This window comes from Ursus arctos, unplaced genomic scaffold (assembly GCF_023065955.2).
Source record: "Ursus arctos isolate Adak ecotype North America unplaced genomic scaffold, UrsArc2.0 scaffold_19, whole genome shotgun sequence".
In the NCBI taxonomy this organism is placed as follows: domain Eukaryota; kingdom Metazoa; phylum Chordata; class Mammalia; order Carnivora; family Ursidae; genus Ursus; species Ursus arctos.
The window spans coordinates 11681854-11705065 of NW_026622863.1; the positions used below are offsets into that span (position 1 = coordinate 11681854).

General features: G+C 44.8%; 1 protein-coding gene across 6 annotated transcripts in view; it reads left to right on the forward strand.

Annotated features, from left to right (window-relative positions):
- FTO (FTO alpha-ketoglutarate dependent dioxygenase) overlaps nucleotides 1–23212 on the forward strand; it is a 415235-nt gene that overhangs the window by 229673 nt on the left and 162350 nt on the right. The window contains exon 9 of one of the 6 annotated variants that reach the window (XM_044382390.3): nucleotides 14774–14833. The exons of the other annotated variants lie outside the window; for them this stretch is intronic. Coding sequence (XP_044238325.1) covers nucleotides 14774–14833 — 60 coding nt within the window. The remainder of the gene's footprint in view (nucleotides 1–14773; nucleotides 14834–23212) is intronic. 6 annotated transcript variants of the gene reach the window in all.

A 23212-nucleotide genomic window follows, 5' to 3' on the forward strand; every position in this document is an offset into this window, starting at 1 on the left:
AAGATCAAATGAGTTCACTAGTAATGTTTTACAAGTGTGCAGCTTTGAGCTTCCTTAATATTGGTCGTTCTAGCGATGGCTTTTCCAGTGATGCATGTGCGCCGTGGATATGTTCCTGCGATCAGAGGGAAAATAAACAGGACAAATTGCAAATAACATTAAAAAAAAAATTTAATCCCAAATGGAAGTATTTCTTAACGGTTCTTAAGCTCAAAGGGCTGCTTTGCCCTTCAACTGATAGAGTGCGCCGAAGAACTAATCATAATTCACATGCTGCTGTAACTTACAGCTCGCATTAATAACACACAAATAGAACAGTCTTCTTATTAAATATTAGTAATATAATAATGTCTTACTGTCTTTCCCTTAGTGGGGAATTATGAGGACCTCATGTTAGGACCTCGGTGTCCTGACATAGTTAATTATCCATGGATAATGGTTTTCAGCCATCGCCGTTCTGAGTGATGCAGCTTTGTTGTTGAGGGCTTATTAAGTGTTCGCAGACTCAGGTGCACTCTACCTATGCACTCGCCTACAGAAGCAAACAGCTGTGTTTTCTTTACCATATTATACATCACAGAGAGCGTCTCATTTATTAGGGCCGAGCTAATGATGCAGGCACAAACCTCTGTGTCCTATTCTCCATGGCGGTAATATATTTGCCGTGGAGATGTTAGCTTGTTTTTCATAAGTAATTAATCTTTTCTTGTACCAAATGGATCACGTGAAAACGGGTTAGCGCCGGGGTCAAAATACATTTAATCCGGTCTGCCCAGATTGGGCGAGACCTCTGGATATAGTGGCATTTTTTTTCCCTCTCAAGGGCCTCACCCTGTCTGCAGTGCACCCACCAACACAACGCTCGCATTACTAGGAACTTAGGCTGCTGAAAGGGAATCATTTTCAGTCCTTGAGCACCCACACAGGATTCAGACCTGAGTACGTGCTAAGTGAAGTAAGCCTAGCGACAGTCCTCCACGTTCGGTCCCTTGACAAGGCTACATATTGTCCACGCAGATAGCTGTGGGTGGTGGGTTTCCGTCAAATCCCAAATGCCTCCCGGTTCCTGCGTAGGTAGGCCCTTCTGAGATGTGCCCGGGCCCAACTCAGACGCCCCCAAAGTGTCATATACACGCACTGGGGCACGCACGGTGTTTTTGTCATACCCTCGTGAACAGTTTTTAATTTTCAGAGTAATGTATTTTGTTTTAGATTAGAAAAGCATGACTAGCGTTTGGGTCCATGGTCCTCAAATGATATTACTGAGGACAAGAGTGAAGTCAGTCTTGAAGTTTTGGGGTTAAAAAAATTTTTTTAAGTTAATTCAAAGAAAAATGCTAGAAATACAGTGTAGGGTGGTTCATGAATATCACTAAAAATCATGATGGTGGATCCCATCATCAGAGTTTAGGAAACACTGGCCTTACACACCAAAGGGGTCAAGAAACATGTATCTCCATCGTCATGGTGCTGTTGATTATGAAGATGATGAGGACCGGCATTATCATTAGTGATAGCAGCTAACTTCAGTGACTCTTTATTCTATACCACGTACTCTTCTAAGTGTTTTACCCATACGTCCTTATGTACTCCTCAGGCCAACCCAGTGAAGGAAGTGCTACTTTTTTTTTTTTTCTTAAAGATTTTATTTATTTATTTATTCAACAGAGATAGAGACAGCCAGCGAGAGAGGGAACACAAGCAGGGGGAGTGGGAGAGGAAGAAGCAGGCTCCTAGCGGAGGAGCCTGATGTGGGGCTCGATCCCGTAACGCGAGGATCACGCCCTGAGCCGAAGGCAGACGCTTAACCGCTGTGCCACCCAGGCGCCCCAGGAAGTGCTACTTTTATTTCCATTTTACAGTTAAGGTACCCAAGACCCAGAAAGGCCAAGGAGTTTACCAAAAATACCATAGGTTGTAAGTGACCAAATCAGGACTCGAGCCCAGGCAGTGGGGGTCTGGTACCCTCTTTTTAATCATTGCATTTTCCTACATCTTGATGGACTGAGAAATATTACCTTCTGTCTGTTCTCTAAAGAAGAAGAAAGGTAGAGAAACATGAAAACATACAACACCACATATAATAGTATATCTATTTACTTATGGTATATACATAATACAGTATTTGTATTTATATTACTTGTGGATATAATATGTATACTCACATATAATGTAATAATGCAGTAATCCTCCATGTGTTGTGAGGGCTCTAACCTGAGCTGCTGATGTGGCCCTGCTGGGACTATATTCTGAGTTCTCGGCTTCCTTAGACAGCATCCTGGATGTATACTAGAACAGATGCCTTAGAACTTGAAATTCTTTACTTGAATTGATGAAAAAAGTCAGGAAGGCAGGGAGAGTATCACCTTACTCTTTCAGTTACTGCCAGAGAGCCCTCTGAATACATACTACGTGGGGAGAATTAACATTTATTTCTTACTGTCCAAAGCCCTTGGAGCAAAAAATCTTTGGCAACTTCTCTATTTCTGTACTTAGAAAAGCATCCTAATTCTTTTGCCTATTCACTTCAAATATATAGAAACATTATTTAATCTTGTCTGAAATGTAAAGTGAAACTCTTCAGCAAATAGCGTGGTTATATGCCCAGAAAGAAAAGCCAGAGAGCTAACCTATGAAAATGAATCTCGACTCTGAACAAATGTGCTGAAATGAAGAAAGAACATAGCCCACAGGACCCAGATGTAGGTGGGAGTTAGGGCTCCCAGGTCCCAGAGCAAGACCAGAGGCACACATTTGAAGCTCTTCCGTGACCCTTGCTTTATCTTGACTGAAAGTCCCAGAAAAATGCTCAAGCAGGCTAGAATTTGCATCTGTCTTTCTCATCTCATGTTTTTCTAAGCCACATTGCTTCGTTTTCTTCAGTAGTATTTATGACTAGTTATATTGCACAAGGAGACTTGATTGACTTGAGTAAGGCGTTAAGGTATGGAGAAATGTGTAACTGGGCCACTTAAGACACCTGTCCAGTGCTTGTTTCCCAGCCAGCCTCCCCATGGGCCAAAAGTCCACACAAACAATTACTTGTGAATTGTGAGGTGCTCAAGGAGGAAATTGCAGAACAAGATGGGTTGAAGGAATTTATACTTTTGTCATTTCCAGTTGAAGCCAGGGGCTAAAACTCGTGTCTTGCACCATTGTAATCTACAACCATTTAATTTGCTAACAAGACTTAACTGATCAGGATCTGCAGGCTTCTCCGCCGGTATAATCAAAACAAGAAGCATTTGGCTCCGGAGAGTAGATGTTGTCGATCTTTTATTTTGCAGCCCCACCATTTTCTCTCTGGCAGGCTGAGATGAAACAGAAAGCTGATATTTGGAGCCACTGGAATTGCAGGCCTTGTAATTTTGAAATATCCATTTTATCCCGTGTAATTTCTTCCCTAAGATTCCTCAGTCTAAATCTGATACAGGTAGGAGCCAAGACAAACAGTAACCATTTATAGTCACCCAGACCAGTTTGAATTTCACCCTAATGTAAAGCAAAGAGAGTTTTTGGCTTCATTTCAGGTGTGTAACAGGGGTAGAAAATGCATTTAAAATTTAGCAGCAAATGTTACCATATGTTTCCATAACAACTGCAAACTTTTATGTTAGAAAAGCAATAATATAAACACGTAGGAATCTTGGAACAGTAAACTATTAATTTACCAAATATAAAAAATCCAGCATGAAGGGGCTTTTATAGCCACAGAAGCCATGAGGGGGCCCAGCATCCTGTGAATTTCTCCATTATGTGGCAGAAAATACTGCCGGTTGGTTTAAATGAGCAAATCTTTTAAAATTATAGGTACAGTGTCAATTCTCCACAGTACATTTTTCTGGAACAATGTGTGGTGGTGCCAGCTATGGCTGATTTCTTTTACCATCTTGAACTAGTAAAATGCCCTTGAGTAGCTGCCCCCAACGCACATCTGTAAAATAAGTGCATTTTTGTTTTCTTCGTCCATAGCTTTAAACTTAAGAGTGAAGGCTGGGGTCCTGCACAAAGTGTGGTGCCCAGAAGCTGGCTCCAATGCCTGCAAAGGAAGAGGTGTTCACGCATTTTTGATATATATGGAGAAGGTTCACAGTTTTCTCTCCCACCCGTTTTGAAGTATAAAAGAGACGGGGAAAAGGGGGAGAACAGATCTACTTGACCACATCTTAAGAAAGAGGAGTTAGTAACTAGAGTTGTTGAAATCACCACCAGGAGAAATTCTGTGTTCTCTGATTTCTCTGGGGGGGAAAAGAAATAATCTTCTTCTAAAATATGTATCAGAAACATGGCAACCTGTGCATGGGTCTTTCATTCGAAAAGAAGCCCGTTTTTTTCCCCCAGAAAGCTACCTCAGAGTGTGGGTAGGGTTTTGAAGCTTTTCCTGGAACAAAATGATGTTCCCTTGTCGTTTAAGGTGAGATGACGCACCTTGACCAGGCCCGAAACGTGGCTTCATGAGGTAACTATCATTGAGTATACCAATCAGAGCAAGAGAAGAGGAGGTCAAAGGGAGGTAGGCCAGGCTCTGAAAACGTAGCGCAGAACTCGCAAGAGGGCTGCATTTGGGACAGGCCCGAGAAAAGGGCTGCAGTTCTCTAAATTTCAGAAGGTGGAGGAAAGAGGCTCCACCCTTCCAACCGGGGTGGCGTGTGCTGCTTGGCCCTCCTCAGCCTTCACAGTGGAGCCCACAGGCTGCCGAGCCGGAAGCTACACAGAGGGGGCATTGGTTAAAGCAAGGCTCACAGTGGTTAGTGGGCCAAGGACAAGATGGAGGTTCTCAGAGAACCTGGTCGGGCAGGAGTGAGACTAGGAAGCACAGTAAGGGTAGAAGAGATGTTTTGTAAAGATCTGATTCATTCTCAAGACCTTGGTGGGCCTCGTTTTAGGGCAGAAACCTGATTTCCCCTGGTTATCACCTTCTCTGGTGGGGTTAATAACGTTTCTTGTGTTTCTGTCAGTGCTGGGCACGTCGAAGCTTCTCTTGGAGCATTAGTGAGATTGGAGTCTGGCATTAGTCTTGAAGATCCTTAATCTGTGTCCAACTCCCCTGTGGCGTGAAGATGGGTAGGTGGTTAAGAAGAAAGCAACGTGCCGTTCATTCACGCAGAAGATAATTTAGTGAGCACTTACTGTGGACCTGGCAGGCCTGCCTCCTGTGCTGGGGGAGCTTAGGGTCTAGTGGAGGACAGACTAAACACATGCGAACAAATAAAGAAGACAATGTCGGATGAGGAAGACTGTGGAGAAAAGGAAACAGATGAGCGGTTAGGGAGAGGCACAGAGCTTCTTTGGGATCCCCAAGGGAGCCCCACGGGACAGAGCTGAGGAGGAAGAACCAGCCAGCCAGACCAGAGCACCGTGCCTGAGGGCGAAGAAGATGAGAGGGGATGGAGAAGCAGGAAGGGTGAGACCCTGGGGAGGGGGGGGGTACAGATTTCATTCCATAACGGCGCTTGTTGACTCAGAATAAAAAGGAATCCAAATTCCGTTTACAAAGTATTTTGAAGGTTTGCACGTGTGCCCAAGGCTGCGGTCGGCCTTCCAATCATAATTATGTCCGAAAAAAAGACATTCTTGTGTGAGAAAGGACATGGTGTCGGCCATAAGCAAAGCATGAGCTCCTTATGAGTTGGGAAGGTTTTGATGGAAAGAGGGAATCAAAATGGAGCTCAACAGGTGTTGAGATGGAGCACCTACTGTGTGTTGATGCTTCATATGTATTTTTTCACGTTTATTCCTCACGGTAATCCTCCGCAGGTGGGGTGCTGTTATCTCCGTTTGTAGGTGATGAAACTGAAGGCAGAGAAAACTAAAGATAGTTATTGACAAAATTTTAACTCGAACCAGTTTAGCGTGCTGGAAGACAAACCCTAGCAATCATGACCCACTAACTAAAAATATTATAGGCTTTAGAATAGCCCTATGATAGAGCTTCACCCCCTGTGGATGTGCTGAAATGTCAAAACAAAAGGGTCTGTGTTTGTTTTTAGGGACATGGAGCAGCAAGAGGACTTAGGGAGCTTGTGGCCTATTATGAAGCCGGTCTTTGGGAGAACATCGGCTCAGCTAGAGGAGGCAGTGGCAAAAAAAACCAGACCTAGTCCCTGGAGAAGGAGAGGAGAATTAACGGAGGAAGTAGGGGCGAGGTATGACCGACCTTGCAGGGTTGAGGAGGACACCAGGGGCAGAGAGACCCTGAAGACGTTGTAGGTAGAACACATCATATCACTAGTGTTACTTCCTGGAGGCAAGCAGAAATGCCACGGAAGGAGGCAAACCAGAGCCACGAAACACCCAACATTGTCCTCTTTGGCCTTGGGATCTCTAACCGACCCTACTGAAAAGTTGCTTCTGTACCTTTCAGAAGTTTGCCTCAGGGGTCCTCTCCTTAGGGTATCTTTTGAGGCATGGCCCTGGGGGGAGACAGGTCAACTTTTAGGTGACCTTTTTTCAACTGAGGCCATCTCCCACTAAAAGTTTGCTTCTCCCCTGGCTTCAGCCGGCCTGGCATTTCTGACAGACGTGTAAACAGATGCAGGCATTGTTGCTAATGACAGGTGATTATAAGAGGCATGGGGGCCAAGGTAATTAAACCACAACTTGACAGGAACATTTGGCAATGCAATATTTCAGCATTAGAAATTTCTTTGCAGCATGCTTTCCCCCCTTGGTTTGGTGAAGATAATTCATTTTTATTCTTGAGAGTGTGGTGCTTTGAGATCTGAAAGTGTCCTGTGTCAACTCCTGGTTCATTGTAGGGCTCCAGAAAACGGTTACCGGTGGAGTGTGTGGGGATCTAGTCGGTGTCTCAGACTCTCCACGGTCTACTCCAGAGCAGGAGTGGGAATAGGGTCTGTGGCCGAGTGCAGGGATTGTATCTGACACGTTATTATGTCCGATTTGATAGTGAGAATGCCCTGGAGAGAAACACGCATTCTTTTTATGCCACTGTAATTTCAGCTTCTCTCCCTGTTACCTGGGTTTGCCTGCTCTTGCTCCCGTGGATCGATCAAAACATGGCTGACTCCATTCTCTTGGCCCCCAAAATTCCTACAGTGAGAAGTAGGGGGAAAAAATGTCAAGTCACCAGTAACCTCTTGTTACAAAGAACCATAGTAGAAACAATCATCAAGGTCATGGAATTTGTTTGTTCATTAGATTTAAATGTAATTAAAACACACTGCGTTCTCTTTGCTGTCAGGATGATTAGGAATGCCTGTTTCGACACTTACAGACTACTTCCTGCTCACTGCCATTGGTGGCTAGCTTATGATTCTGTGTTTGAGGGAATCCTGTCTCCTGTTGGATAAATAGCAGACCTTCATGTGGACTTCACATTTATAGTTGTGACTGTCGGGCGAGCTAGACGACTAGCTTATTTATAGTAACTGTGGTAGCCCGCTTTCTCCGCATACAGTGACGGCTACCGTGGACTATTTATCACCGTCCTGGCACTTGTCTGAAATGGAAGCTTCTCCCAAGCAGGTTAGTTCATTCCTTTGCCGCAAAACCAGCTTCTGAATACTCTTGGTTGAGGGTATACCTGGCTGTCGGAGGAGATCAGTGAAGCAGACCAGTCAGAGAAGGCCAGCGACCGGCAGGACGCTGGTTTCTCTCCCTCAACCCATTTTGATTTTCTCCAGGGAGGGGTGTAGAAGGAGAGGAATTTGTGAATACCGTTTGGTTGATGCCAGAGGAGTGCTGAGCGATTGTGAGTCTTTGTGGGGTTGCCCCCCTCCCGCGTGGAAAGCTCCTGGCCAAGCTCTTACATTCTCATTCTGCTTCAGGCCGCGGTCTGTGTGGAAGCAGAGGCTTTTTTAAAGCTTTGTCAGATAGGTTAAAAGGTGTCCCTCCCTCGGTGTATTGAAAGAGAGAGAGATTAAACTCCCTAAGCCTGCCATGTTCCCTCTAAAATATCAAGTCAGGATGATTTTTAAATCCAAAGTTTCCAGGCTTCAGGGCTGTGACCTTTAGTGCAAGCAGCCTTGGAGCTGGGGAGGAGGGATCAGCGCAAAACACCATTGGCCCACAGGCTGGTGGCCTCAGGAAACCTGCTGCAGCCAACGTGAATTGTTGCCTTTCTCTGCCTTCTGGGCCACAAAGCACTAACCCCAAATAAATACCCAGCCTGACTCGTAGGCCTCTGGAGTCACCGCGGAGGCCCTGCTAACCGCGCAGCCTCAGCCAGCTCTCCGGGTTACTGAGATCGGAAAGGCAGGGTCTCTGCCCTCAGGAGACTTAAAATCACATGACTACCATTGCGAATAAGAACCCTTAGTTGAACTTCTAATAAGCACTCAGGTGCTTTTCATATATTATTTACTCAGTTAATCCTGAATAATTATGGAACCAGCTAGTCCTTAGCGAGGGCTGCTCTGTGCCAGGTACTTTTTCAGCGCTTAAATGTGAATCAACTCAACTATCACAGTGGGATGATGATGATGATGATGATGATGATTATTATTATTATCACCACGCCTAGTTTTAACAGGAGAAAACCAAGGCAAAAAGATGTTAAGGAACTTTCCCAAGGATACAGGGGCCCGGAGGCAGAGGAAATGGGATTCCAGAGCAGGAAGTCAGGTCCCCAAGGCCAAGCCCTCTGTGTCCCGTCCCCCGTCCTCGAGACCCGTGTTAGGACCGCCTTGTGGGCATGTGAAGCCCAGACTGTAGGTCTTCCTTGGGCGGGGCCGGACAGTTTGCATTCGCATTTCTGACAGGTTCTCGGGGGTACTGATGCCCACAGCACTACGTCCAGCAGAAGCGAGCAGTGGAAACCAGTCACCCTAAAGCAAAGAAAAATGAGATGTCCTATTATTAATATAAACAGAGTGCTATGAGAATATCAGTGGCCATAATAATGATAATTTTATTCTTGTCATTATTGCGGTATTAGAAGCATGTAGCGGTATATAAGCATGTTGAATGCCTACGCTGTCCTGGGCACTGTTTTATAACCAGGTAACCATCATAACTGGTACTATGGGTTATCTCATTTCATCTTTACAACAGCCCTGTGAGGTAAACACGACTGTTCACCTCATCTGATGGCTGAGGAAACAGAGGCACAGTTTATAAACTTGCTGAAGTGCCAGAATGAGGATTCACTCTACCCCAGTGTCATTCCAGAGCCCATGCTCTTAACCACAAGGACAGCAGCAGACCACTAAGGGGATTCGGAGCCACATCCACAGAGCTGGCAGTGTATGGGCTGGCCCTGAAGGAGGAGGGAGCGGGGGGAAAAGTTTCCCTAAGGGAAGGGAAATGTGCAAGGGCCCTGGGCACAAAAGGGCAAAGTGTGGTTGGGTGAAGAGCATGGAGACTTCCATGTTAGATGCATGGGAAGAAATGAGGGATGGTACAGCTGGAAAAGTAGGTTGAAGGCCTTGAAAATGAGTCGATGGTGCTCAAGAGTGGGCTTCCTGCTTTTGAGCACCTGTCAGGGGACATACTCTTGCTCAGAACTCACCGAGAGACTTCCGGATGCAACGATGGAGTCATTCTTTGTTAATGGTGCCTTCTCTTCTCTGCATTTCATAGTTTGAGAGTGCCGAATCCGCCGTTCAGAGGAGAGTTTGATTTCTGAGGTTAGCGACCCTGTGACAGTGACTCAGGCCCTGCCAGAGGAGAAGTGAGTTTGGTACACAAGCCACATCCGAAACAAACGGGGGACATGTGTGCTCGTGGGTGCGTGTGTCTGTGGGTAAATCCATGTACCACACTTAGAAAACGCCTGCCGTGGCACTGGTGCGATGGTATCATCGGAGCTGCCAACTTGTTTTATTTCTGATATTGCCTGGCAGCCCCTGAAGGAGGGAAAGTATGAATTTTTATCTCCCATTTACCAGACTTTCATTATATTGTGCTTACAGACACAGTGTCAGCACATAAAATGTTAAACATCACTGGTCTGAAAGAGGCTCCCATTGTCTTACCTCTGGTGCTGGGGGAGTCTTGCTAGCCTTGCTGTAGTGGTTCTGTCAGTGTAATATGACATGAAGCATTTCTCGGTAATGACAGACATTGAATATGAGTGACAGGAACTCTGACCGCAAGGAATGGGTTCAATTACCAGAGACGGGGGGTTACCTGAGATAAAACCAAAGGGCCCAATTGTGCTCCGTTTTGACCCCTTGACTCCCAGATCCAGAGCAGCGAAGACAAATGGCTGATTAACCAGCCCCTAACCCTCTTTCTGTGGTGATAAACTTGTTTGGATTTCCCCGTCCAGAAAAAAAAAAAAAAACCCAACAATCTACGGGTGGCATGTTTCTAAGGGAAATATGATCAGAAACCGGTAAGGCCGGTGCTAGTCATTTTTGTCTCTTGCAAGCACAAAACCAAAAGCTGTCATTCTATCTTGGAGTGGATCTAGGACACAGGGTCCAGAAATCAATACAAGATCAATGATTGCTCTCTTAACCGCTCCCCCCCCCCCCCGCCCACCTTTCTTCTGCAGTTGGAGCCACACTGCTCCGGTTCACCTGTAGCCAACCTGACGCCAGTGTCAGTGAGAGATCCTGCCATCTAAAGCGCTCCTTTTTTTCTTTCCTCCTGCAGGCTGCTCTGCTCAGCATCGAGTGCAGCTCTCTGCTTGTTTATAGCCCACTGCTTATAGCCCCCAGATAGAGTTCTAGCAAGCAGCCCAATTAAACTGTCGCGGGCCGCCCTCACTCAACTAGCTCTGCAGAGTCATTTAGCCAACAGACATTCCTGACTATTAAAGCTAGTAGCAGCATGTCTCCAGAGCTGGAGATAAAATGAATGAAATTTGTTATTCTGGGCTGATACTTGATCCCAGCTGTTGAACTGATGCTATTGCACCTGAAGTTTTTCTTTATGGTAATTGCTGTCTGTGTTATTATTTCATATACTAAATTGGAGAAAATTGCAACAGGTATTAAATTCTTTGAGCTAATTCGCGGGAGTTCTATTGTGCATTCTTCCAAGGCAGATTCCAACTTCTGTTCAAGGCCAGGAAGACAGATTTTGCTAGCCAGATGCACAGGCTTGTGTTTCGTTATTATCAGAGACATTCCAGTTTTGGGTCTGGTCAGGCATTTATCAGCTTTACCTGAAATCTGCTTTGAAATCTACTTTTGGTACTAATTCAGGCAGCATGTGTTGGGACTGGCCCTGGGGAATTCCATGACGATGACCAAGGCTGACAGTGATCAGTCTGGTTGATCCATGACACATCCTTGGTGGAATCATTAAGTCTCTTGCATTGTGTAGGCTTAGGGAAACGAGCCCTGTGAAATAAGACTTTGCACAGGGGCCCTTTGGAATCCACCACTCGACGTAGTTCTCGAACGCCTCAAGTAGTTCCCGCTTCAGTGAGAGCCCACTTAAAGAAGGCTGTCACAGGTTTGGAGCCTCTCAGCCCTATTACTGGTTCTCACTGCTGGTTACTGTTCACTGTCTCCCCATTTCTGTTAACCACTTTGACCAGGTCTCATCCCAGAGTTTGGGGAGATCATCTGTAGACTTTCCATAATAGCACATGAACCATATTCAGAGTTGGGTGCAGTCTCAGGGGCCTCTTTCTAGGAGTAGATACAGCATAGGAAACCATGTCTTTTACAAGCATTCTCTTGTCCGCTCAGCTCTTGTCAGCGCTGATGGTGAAGGCTTACGGCAGGATCCAGAATGAGAATTCAGATCTGGCCAGCAGTGGAAGCACTATGTTTGCGTTCAAGTCCATGCTCTGGGGGAAAGTCGCCCCCTGATGTTGTCACTTTCATTTCTATCTGAAGACCACAGCTGGCAGACATAGCAGAGCTCTTTCAGTTTCAGGGGCATACTCATACCATTAGAATCCAAAGGCTTTGTCCCTGTCCCCATTAGGAAGCAGTAGACAGGCTCTACTCTGTATTTTGATTAGAGGCAAATGTGAGAAGCTCGAACCTCCAAGTAAAAGAAGATAGATGTAGGGCTGTGTGCTATGGTGACTTCATCATTTAACCAACTCCCATACCCAGACAGTCTACAGACCAGTTTGTGGTCCCCTGATATGAGGACCTGGAAGCCTATAAAGAATCATCTGAAAGTCCTACTCAGGTGCTTTCTTTGCCAACATGGACATCTGTCCTTTGAATGCCAAAAGCTAGTATAGGACTGTCTGTGGTGGACGATTCACATTGCAAGTTGAAGCCCATCGAGTTTGTGAGATCTCAAACATACTGCACGTATGGTGGCCCACATTATTTTCAGTATTCATAAGCTTTGTTTAAGCTGCTTTGAAAATTGAATTTGAAAACCGAAATTGAATTACTTTAATTTACAGCAAAGTTCAAAATGAGAAATAATGTCTCTTCTCTGCCCACTGAGAAAATGAAAGAAGTATTAGTCTTTATATATGAAATGCATAGGATATGTATAGAGTATCAAGTATAGAATATGTTTTTAAATCCTGGGAGATTTATTTTCGTACCCTCAAATCGAGTAAGAAAAACTGGCGTTTTCTTCAAAACTAAACCAAGACTAACCTGTGTTGCATTTTTTTAAAAAAAAGATTTTATTTATTTATTGGAGCAACAGAGAGAGAGAGCATGACGGAGTGAGGGGGGAGGGAGAGGGAGAAGCAGACTCCCTGATGAGCAGGGAGCCCGACTTGGAACTCAGTCCCAGGACCCTGAGATCATGACCTGAGCTGAAGTCAAATGCTTAACCGACTGAGCCACCCAGGCTTCCCTGTGTTGCATTTTTTTAAATAACGAAATGCATGACAGTTTTAGGTATTTTTAAGCAATATATTCACAAGCCTACCCTGACTTGCTCCCAGAGGCCCTTCAAATGCACATTCATTCTTGTTATGGGTATTTGAAAATCTGAATGATACCACAGTGACACAGGTAAACCTTGTTACCTAATCACTGCTTGTGCGCATTTCAGATCCAGAACTAATTCTTTCTCCATATTTCTGCCTCTGTATCTTCTAGCATGAGCAGTAAGCGCTCTTCTCCAAATCTTGCCTGGACTTAGTGTTTTATATATTTTGAGTTACTGTTGGGTCTTAGATTGTTTGACTTCGTTTGATGTGGATTGCATGGGGAACATGGTGGTGACCTCAGCAAGTGAGCCTATGTGAGAGCCTGTCTGGTAGTCAGTTATTCTAGGGGTATATATAAAAGAAGAGTCCACATTTGGAAGATCCCTGGGATGGGGGCAGCGGAGAGGATGCCAGAGATTTGGGCTTTCAAAAGGCAAAATCAGAGGAAAACAAAGATCCTTCTCTGTGGTACTCGGAATTCATACACCAATGGCCAGGACAGTATAGTAAAAAGATTCTTAAAATGACAGATATTTGGGGCTCCTGGGTGGCTCGATCAGTTAAGTGTCTGCCTTTGGCTCAGGTCATGATCCCAGGGTCCTGGGATTGAGTCCTGCATAGGGCTCCCTGCTCAGCAAGGAGTCTGCTCCTCCCTCTACCCCTCCCCCTGCTCGTGATCTCTCTCTCTCTCTCTCTCTCTCACATACACACATGCTCACACACTCTCTCTCTCAAATAAATGAAATCTTAAAAAAAAAAAAGATGACAGATATTTGGATGAGGTGAGGGTAATGCGTAAAAAGGAAGGACTCTTAAAAGTTTAGCCTGCAAATCCAGAAATAATGCCTTTTATATGCTCCCGTTTAGAGTCAGACCTTGCATTAAGTGTCTCGCATCTACTGTAACCTTCCATCTCCTTCTCCGTAATTCACAGAGGTAGAGTATATCCTTACCTTCCCAGGGAGGAAACTGGCCTTCCCAAAGCTAAAGTGATGGTTGCCACTGAATATTTTGTAAGTAGTTATAGGAGGTGGGACTCGAACCACGGTACCAGTTTTGGATTTGTGTCTCTGTGAGATCAGTGGCTCTTACCTTGGAAAGTAGAGCTTTCAGCAAGGAACTTCAAGCAGATTGCTAAAATTCCTCAGTTGTTCCTGATAATCCTGCCAACTCATTGCTAGGCTTTTGATCACTGCTGTGAAAACTAAACCCTGCCAGGATATAAAACAAAGTATATTTCTTAAAATTTAAACTTTAAACCAGTTTTCATAAGGATGAATTACTGAGAATTGGTTGAGTTCCCCGGCACATGGGTCATGGTAGGTCTTCGTCAAGACCAAGGACTGGCAAGCTTTTTCTGGAAAGAGGCAGACAGTAAATATTTTAGGCCCTGTGGGCCACACAATCTCTGTCACAACTGCTCTGCTCTTATAGGGCGAAAGCTGCCATAGACTATATGTAAATGAGTAGATGTAGCCGTGTTCCAATAAAACTTTATTTACTAAAGCAGGTGGCAGGATTTGGCTCATGGGCCATAGTTTGCCAAACCCCTCCCCCCCCCCCGTCCACACCTTGTGTAAGAGTTATGTTTAAGGGAACCAGAACACAACAAATGTTTTCTTTTCATTTATTAGTTGTTTATGTAGATTGCTGGTGAGAAAGATGTCTTCTCAGCATAATTTGAAACCCTTTTCATTGGCTTGGATTTTAAAGTTGGTTTTTTTTCCTTCATCTCTTGTTTTAGCACATGTTAAATGTGTCCATGTTCTTTCCATTATATATCTTGGTTGCCTTCCCAGACTTCAAATTGCAGTGAATTTATCCCCAAAGGATGTTTGGTATCAATTCTCAAGATGCAATTTGAATGTAGTCTGTTTCTATAATGGAAAAAGGATTCCCAATCTTCATTATTTAAGTGCCACAGAAAATAATGAATCATTGAAGTAGCTGTTACTCAGCACTGCTCAGGTGTACTGTACCCTTTGCTGTCTTGTCTTACAGCTCCGTGTCAGTTCAAGGAGTGAAGGAGAGTGAAGATCTCATTGTAGGGCTGCATACGAGGTATTCGATTATGATTTCTAGCTAAGTCATGCCGAACTCAGATTATATTATAATGAAACTTTTTTTTTTCACTAAGCATTTTCTAACAGGTTAAAACTACAAACAAACAAAAAACCGAAGAACAGTTCATGAGTCTCAGAATTATTGATCGCAGCAACTGTAGTAGTTTCCCTGTTGTTAATGCCGTTTCTGTATAATGACCCCCTTTGCTCAATCATCCCGTCATGTGCCACCGTATCATTGGGATTAGGGCCTCAGCTTCTCCTACAGAGGGAATCAGTAGTGGTACCAGTGAAAACAATAGTAGTATTAACCATGCCGTGCTTTTTCTCCTGAAGACTCACCGTCCTCACCCTCAGGCAGCCACGTTGGAGAGGAGGAGAGGTGCCATCGGCAATGGCATTGTTAACACGTGAGCTTTGTGGCTGCCTTCTCGAAGGTGTGCCTACTGACCCCTCGTCCTACTGTAAAGTAAGGTATGCCTGTTTAGCCGAACCAGCACTCTCCGTGTGACACAGTGAGTTAGCTTCCTTCTGTCTTACCTCTGTGTTTTCTAGAGCAACAGCATAGGGCAGTGGAAAAAGGAGGACTCTTGCAGTCCAAAACCCTGTTCTCTTCAGGGAGCCACTGAGCTGCTCTGACCTTTCAGTTCCCTCTCGTGTAAAATCAGAATGATACCAACCTTACATTATAGAGTAATTTTAACACTTAATGAGGATATATGTGTAAGTGCTTTGTAAATTATGCTGATCATTTCTGAGTTATTTTTACTGTTTAACTAGCTCTCTGGCCCTGGCCCGGCCTTGTTCAGGAGGCTCCTCTGCCGTCATTAAAATAACCAAATCCATAGCCCTATTCATCTTGGAGCACAACACGTGGAGTTGCCCATGTGAGAAGCAGCTTAATTGCAAATCAACTGGGGTTGCTATATGACAGAATGCCAGTGGGCACTGTTCCCATTGTGTTGAATAAATGTTACCCCTGGAAACACAATGTCAGTGCTGAAATCAACGCGTAAAATTCCCAGCACTGGCCTTTGAAACTTCTGATTTGGGGCTCATATTTGACACTACTGTTTGTTTTCTCATTGTACGTTTTCATACATAAGGCAGATGTTTCTCTATTAGCACTCTTTCAGGATCTTTTGTTGATCTTGGTTTCTGTTGCTCTGGAGAACAATTGCCTTCCAGAAGCTCCCTAAAGTAAATGTATATACGTCATTAGCCTGTATTTAGAATGGGTGCAAGCCAAGACTAGTCTCTCAGTTTGGTGACCGTCTTTGCTGGTATTTACATGTGATGTGATCACGAACAGAAAGAAACTTAATTTTATGTATGCAGATAGGAGGGACAGGTGGGTATGAATGTAAGGCTCTGGTACCTTCTGCCCATGTCAAATGAGCTAAATCCTTCCCAAAAAGCCAGCCAGGAAAACATATGATACCATTTGCAATGGTAGAATGTTGCACGCTGTTCTTCTGTAATTATAATGGCCTGATCTGTGTGGGGTGGGTGCGTCTTGCTTACCAGTCATTAATCTACTGAATCTTGGTATCCGCGGTCCATCTTGAGGAGCAGCAGTACTTGGCTGGATGAGTAGGACTTTGATTTCATTGTAATCAGGATAGCTTTGTTAAAATTCTGCTGCTCAGTGGTGCCTGAGGATTCTGGGAAGAGGAGGTTTTTCTCCCCCCACCACCACCCCCTTTTTTTCTCTCTTGCATGGGGGGTTTTTCTCTCTTCCATCCCCTAGGTTACTATTTATGCTCTCCCTTGATCTCCTGCTTGTCCCTTTATTTCTCCACATTGTGAAAGTTTCTTTCTGTGTGACCAGGAGTCTGTTTAGCAGACCATATTGTGAGTGAAGGGCCAGCGTTTGTTGCCTGATTTTGGCAATGCTGGGCAGTCAGCTGGGATGTAATTAAGACTCTGAGAACAGGCTGTCTTCTCCACGGGAAGGGCATGTTAGATGGTGCTGGGATTTGGGGCTGTCAGTTTGGCCAAGGCTGGAGACAGAGAGCTAGGGACAGAGATATTTCCTTTCATTTATAATCCCTTTATGTACAGTGTATGCACTTGGCGAAGTTTACATATAACCTAGTGGCTAGAGCTTACAAGCCAACGCAGTGAAATTAGCATATGTTACATGTATATTTTAGTGATATTTTAAAGCAAGTGCATATTTCCAAAGTGAATTATGCATGGATGACAGCAATAGGGTTGTGTTGCGTTGGGTGTCAAATCCCACAACTTTTTGTCGAGACTGTGGATTTTACACTAAAAAGGCAGAAAGACTAAACGAAGTAAAACAGTTTTAATTTTTAACAGTTTGGTTCGGCCCGAGGAGCCAGGCTGTGACAGATATAACTGACATTTGAATAATTGGATTAATTTAGAGAAGGGCAAATCCAGTTTTGATGGTTGTGCTTGTGTGTACGTCTTCTTTTTCTTTTTCTTTTTTCTTTGCGGAGATGGAGTTGTGTGGCTTAGAGACGCACTCTCTGTGATGCCGAGCAAAGCTGGAGGAAACTCCACAAAATTTATAACATTGTCATCTGGTTATTTTGTTTCCCAATGCATGCGTGTGTATGCGTGTCCATTCACATGGCAGTAAGCATTCTTCCTGTTTTGTGTAGAAGAAAGCCACAGTGTGTACTTTATTTGGCCGTGTTGGTGACCTGTATACCACGTATACCAGCACATTATAGGTGTTCTTGGTAACTAAATAAATACAGCTGGAGGAAAATGTTCCCCACTTCATAGGCCATCTAGAAAATGTGCAGACAAGCAAACTCACTATGACACTGGCAAGCCCTTTTCATACCTCTGTCATTGTGTTAGAAAATATCACAGCACAGCAGTGGAAGCCACCTAATTTGGTATCTGGGGTATCAGTAGCCAAATTCCACATGGCTGAGTCCTCAGCCCTAAATTTCTTCAGGTTTCTGTGGCTATTTGAGCTTCTTGTGTGAAGATCACCTCCGCAATTTGAGATCAAGAGGCCAAATATGACACCACGATACCTTCCCCCCACGCCTTTAGAAATTCTCTTAATTAAATAGGCCACCTAAAATCAGTACTCCGAGACTAGAACTTATGGCAGGCAGTCTTGAATTGTGGCTCTGGGCTGGCTCTAAGAGCCTTTTCCCCAGCAGGACATTAATAGACATTAACACTCGGGCAAGAAGTGTTGATGTGTGGTTTATAATGTTAGCACCCAGTTAGGCTGGTATAACACATGCTGTAGGAATCTTGTACCAACACACGTGTGTGTTGAGTCAGATTAATGAGAACCATAAAAGGAGAGACATTCCGCTCAAGCTGGGGACTTCATCCCATCCTCCCTTTACCAAACAAACCTGGTGCCCAGCTGCGTGGAAATGTCCTGGTTGGACATTTGTTTTCCGGTATTAGCATAAAGAGGATGTTTGAAAGTTCTGTTTTGCCCTGTTGTTATGTGATCGAGGAGCCCCATGTGTTAGTCAAGACTTCACATTAAAACTCCTTTTCATCCAGTGCCATTCAGGCTGAGAGGAAAGGAAACTTCGGCGAGGCTACCTGACTGCCAGGCACACATTATTATTTCCCTCCCTCGGCTTTACCCAGCTCTTCTTCAAGTGTTTCTGAATGGTTCTGAGACACTTTCTGGTTTACTTTGTAAATGGGGCAGTGAAGCATTCTTGTCTCTTGACTGGCTCTCCTTAGAGGATTCTCAAAGCCTTTTAAAATTGTGTGTTTTTCTGGGGCAGCCTTGAAAGTCCCAGGAGTGGAGTTGCCATCTGTCCTTTATATTAAAAGAATCTTCTGTATTGTATACCTGATGTGCTTGTCCCAGAGATAGATGTTGTTAATTAAAGGACAGCATTTGTCCTTTATGTGAAATAAATCTTCTGTCTTGCCTGAAGAACAGTTGTGCAAGCTTTAGGACACTCTGCCTGGAGTTCCGGTGTTCGCTGAAGGTCCACGGCCCAGCGTCATTCATTCAGCCTTCACTAGAGATCAGACGTGTGGAATAGGGAAGTACTTTGGTTTTTTGCTTGTTTTCTTGTTAATTTCATCTACCGAGCTTGCTGCCTTTTGTAGAGGTGAATGCGAGTGAATGTAATGTACAGTTAATGGTAACTTGTGGCTCTTTTGTGGAGGTTACAAATAGCAAGTTCCCAGTCTCACCCACTGCGTCTGTCTGGGGCAGATATGACGGCCCTCCTGTCCTCCCGTGCCACCTCTTCACTGTGCTACTACAGAGTCTCTGTTTCTTTACCCTCGGCCCCAGGGAAAAGAATAATGCAAACATCTGCCCACAGCAAACCGAGCCAGAGTTCTGTCAGATCATAGAAGACGTACAGGGGAGAGAAAGCACCTCCCTTCACCTCCTGGATCTCTGTCTCAAGAAGCCCAGAAAATGGTGTAGATTTGTAATCTGGAAAAGCAGTGAGGGTACTGCGGCTCTGAATTACTGTGTAACAGCCTGGTCCTGTCAGGCATGGAGAAGGAGGGTGGCCAGGGCCTTGTCAGGGCCTCGCTCCGAGGAAAGATCACACCAGCAGAGACTGTTGACTGAGGGCCACTTCTGGGGCAGAGGAGGCGAGAGGGACCCACTGTCCTTTTTCTCAGTGGGAAAGGCCTGGAATTGGCTGTGCCGGAGTGAGGAGAGTAGTGGACTGGCCCATGATATTCTGGTGATGGAATAGTCCAAACCGAAGGTCAAGTTTAACATACGGTGTTTCACCTTCCAAAGAGGAATCACATTAGATATAATTCTCCATCATCCATTTTTTTTCCCCCTGGTAATCATACAGACGAGGAACTGAGCAGGTGGCAGGAGAGAGTGAGGCGGGCTCAGATGGAAAGCCGGCGGGCGTGGCAGCAGCCGTGACACACAGGCCAGCGCCTACACTGTCTGCAAGGACGGCCGCTTCTCGCCCACAGCCAGTCGCTGCTTTGTGGGGATGGGAGAAATTCTGGGATTCTTCAGTAGAAGCTGTGGGTGTGAAACTTTCGGCGTTTTCAATGCCGGCAGGTACTTCGCTGTTTTCAGGCAGTACAGGCCAGAGAAAGCTCATCTGTAGTAAAGATGTGCTTTGTGGGCGGCTCGTGTGCACACACTGGTACACCCAGTAGAGGGACAGCATCAAAGTGGGGGATAGTCCAAATAATAAGCAGACGATGTGGAAACCTTTTTTAAAAATAGAAGGAAACATCTTCAAACAACGATTAATATTTTGGGGTATTTGCCTTTGAGTCTTTGTCTACTGCATATGCCTTTTATATGCATGTTTTTTAAAGTAATTACAACTCTAGGAGCCTGCGTTTTTCACTTCCCGTTATAGGCAGTTTCCTTATAGAATTTATAACGGCCACAGCAACAGTCCGCCAAGGAAATGTACCCATATGCAGAGTCATTCCCCTGTTGTTGGGCATTTAAGTTGCTCTTGACTTGACAGCAGGGTAAGTAGTGTTGCAGTCACCTATTTCCTTGCGCCGCTTCTTCCTTATTTTGGATTATTTCCTCGGAATCCGAAGGACGGCTAAGTCAAAAGATAAGCATGTTTTTATGGCTTTCGTATATATTGCCAGAGAGCTTTCCAGGAGTGTTGTACCAGTTTACGCTACAATCGGCAAAATAGGAGTCAACAGGCTTTCAACATGACCTTGCCAGCATTATCATCTTAATACAGACCCCCCTCCCCAATTGGTAGGTGAAAACGGGACTTCCACTTTTTTTGAATTTACATGTATTTGAGATTTTCCCATAAATCTGTTGACTAATTGTATGTATTCATAGAACATCTGTATTCACTGAGGCCAGATTTTGTCGAGGTTTTGTTTGCTTTTTACGTGTGTATTTTTTTTCCCAAGTTCCCTCTGTTAACAATTGATAAGTAATCCGGGAAGAGCCTCCTTGGCAAGGCCCTCCTCCAGGGGACCCCCTATCTCCGCACTGCTGCAGCTGCTACTTTTAACTGTGCATTAACTTGGAGTCGGGCCAGGGCCCAAGCAGGATCCCCTTCCTGAAGAGGGGCTCTTGTGTGTCTGGTGAACCACAAGCTCAGGGCTGTATCTGCCAATATGTTTTTGGCAGAGCCATCTAATAAAATCCCATCCGCACCGTTCTGTGAAATGCAGTCACAAATTTGGAGGATGATTACCTGATGCCATTTCTTTATAACAGCTAATCTCCAGGTCTTAGGTGGTTTTTGTCCACTGTCTCCAACCCCCGTCCCCCGCCCCGTCCCTCCTTCCGCACTCTGCCTGGTGCATGTTCTCACTGCAGCGTAGATGATCTATAATCTGAGTTTCTTGCAGCATGGTCTAACAGAAAGGGCACGAGTCAGTAATACGGACACAGGGGTTCTGTAATTGGCTCTGCCCTTCGTTTAATGATAGCGCAACGAGAACTTAACGAGTGCTGAAATACTTCTTAGCATTCTAGATATATTATTGAATCTCCGTCACGCCCCTCTCAGATAGGAAGTGTTATTACACCCATAGAGGGGAGGAGACCGCAGCTCAGCGAGATGCGGCATGCTTCATTCTTCTGAACTAAAGTCAGTTTTTTGTTCCTCAACCTTTAAGTCTCCCCCGCGGCAAAATAGAACCACTTTGCTTTACCTCCCAGGGATGGCCTGGGACTAAAACGATGTCATGTGCACCTTAAGTTGCACTGAGTATGGAAATCCAGGACATGTCATAAATTGTAGATATTATCTAGTGCATGCCTCTCTGGACCTCTGCTTCTTCGCTCATAAAATGTAGGTGCTGCACCAGATTCTTTTCACAGGTTACTTCCAGCGATCCCATTTCTTCATTGGCTACAGACTCCGCTCTTGGTGGAAAAAAAGCCCGCGATCCCCAGGGCGGGTGTGCATCCTGCATAGGGAGTCAGCTCTGCCTTCCAGGGCATCTGCCTCTATGAGCCTTTTCTTTTTTTTCTCCTGGGATGGAGGTGCGAACTCTTAAAAAGTAGGAGTTTTACTCTTTGGTATGTACAGAAAGTGCAAGGAGATTCTCGTCATGGGGGAGTGGAGATACCCAGATGCACCGGCCACTTTCAGGCCATATGGAACTGCTTGGTTTGGCTTCGAGGATATTGTGTCCTCTTAAATATAAATGTGGGGGTAGACCTTATTTCACTTTCTCCTCCTACCTTACCCTCAGGTGGGAACTTAATTAGCCAAGGTGGTTAATAGAGAAAGAGAGGCATGGAGTCAGCTCCACACAGAAATGCATTCAGGCTTAATTTCATACATATCTTTTTTTTTTTTTTTTTTCAAATAAGGATCCAGGATCCCATATGGCACTTAGCCTCCTAAACAAAGATCATCAGCCCTAGACGAGAAGCAGGTGGCCTGGCACAGAGAGCAGAGGTTATTTTTGCCGCTGGGCTCCTGCCATTTCAGAGTTTAATAGTGGCAAGGCGGCACAGCAGGAGACTGACCCCAGATGCTCTCCCTTTGGTGGGGATGGAGCAGTCCCACCTCCTCTGCGGGGAGTAAATTTGATCAAATCTAGGTCACAGTTACACTCCCAGAAAAGTCTCTGTCTAAACTTCTTCCCGTTTGCTACTTAATGACTACTTCCAAATCTGATTCACTGAGAGTGAAGGAACGGCCTTAATTGTTCACCTATCCTGGTGTCTCTTTCACGCCTGTGATGATGAGGATGATGCTATCCTGGCATTTTCTTTTAGGTCAGCCCTTGGGCAACAGGTCGAAAAGACGTAGTTTTAAGGATGGTGTTATAGACCAGAAGTTTGGAACCCTTGCTTGTGCTTCCGGCTCTGTCTCTCCCTAGGGTTCAGCTTCCCTGTTTATAACCTGAAGAGGAATTTCAAATTTAAATGCAGGCAACAAAGATGAATAAGAAGGAAAGAGAAGGGAGGAGGGGTAGTAATCGGAAAGGAGCATAAGAGAACTTTGAGGATGGCGGTGGAGATTTTAATTGATGAGTCTAGCCAATTACTTCTCTGCAGAATGTGGACCCAATGTGGTTACAGTTTCAAGAAAAACCAGAAATTTGGATGTTTTTATAAAATCTCAAGATATGTAGATTTGTGACCCCTCTTTGGTCGAACAGAGCACCGGTTTGTGATCCCCAAACTGGGGCCTTCTTAAACCTCCCCTGAGGATCATTTCAGCTCCAGCATTGAACGATTCCGGCTTGCAGTGAGGCCTTGAACAACAGCAACAAAAACTTGCTTACCTCTCCATTTTGTTCCCCTGTAAAATGTTGATCATTCATAACTAATCTTTACCGGGATTTGGTGAGGAGCACGAGGTACCCCGTACAAAACCGCTTTGAAATATAAATAAATGGCATGTAAACACAAGTCCCTATGACCTTCATTATTATTATTTTAAAGAACTGCTTACATTTTTAG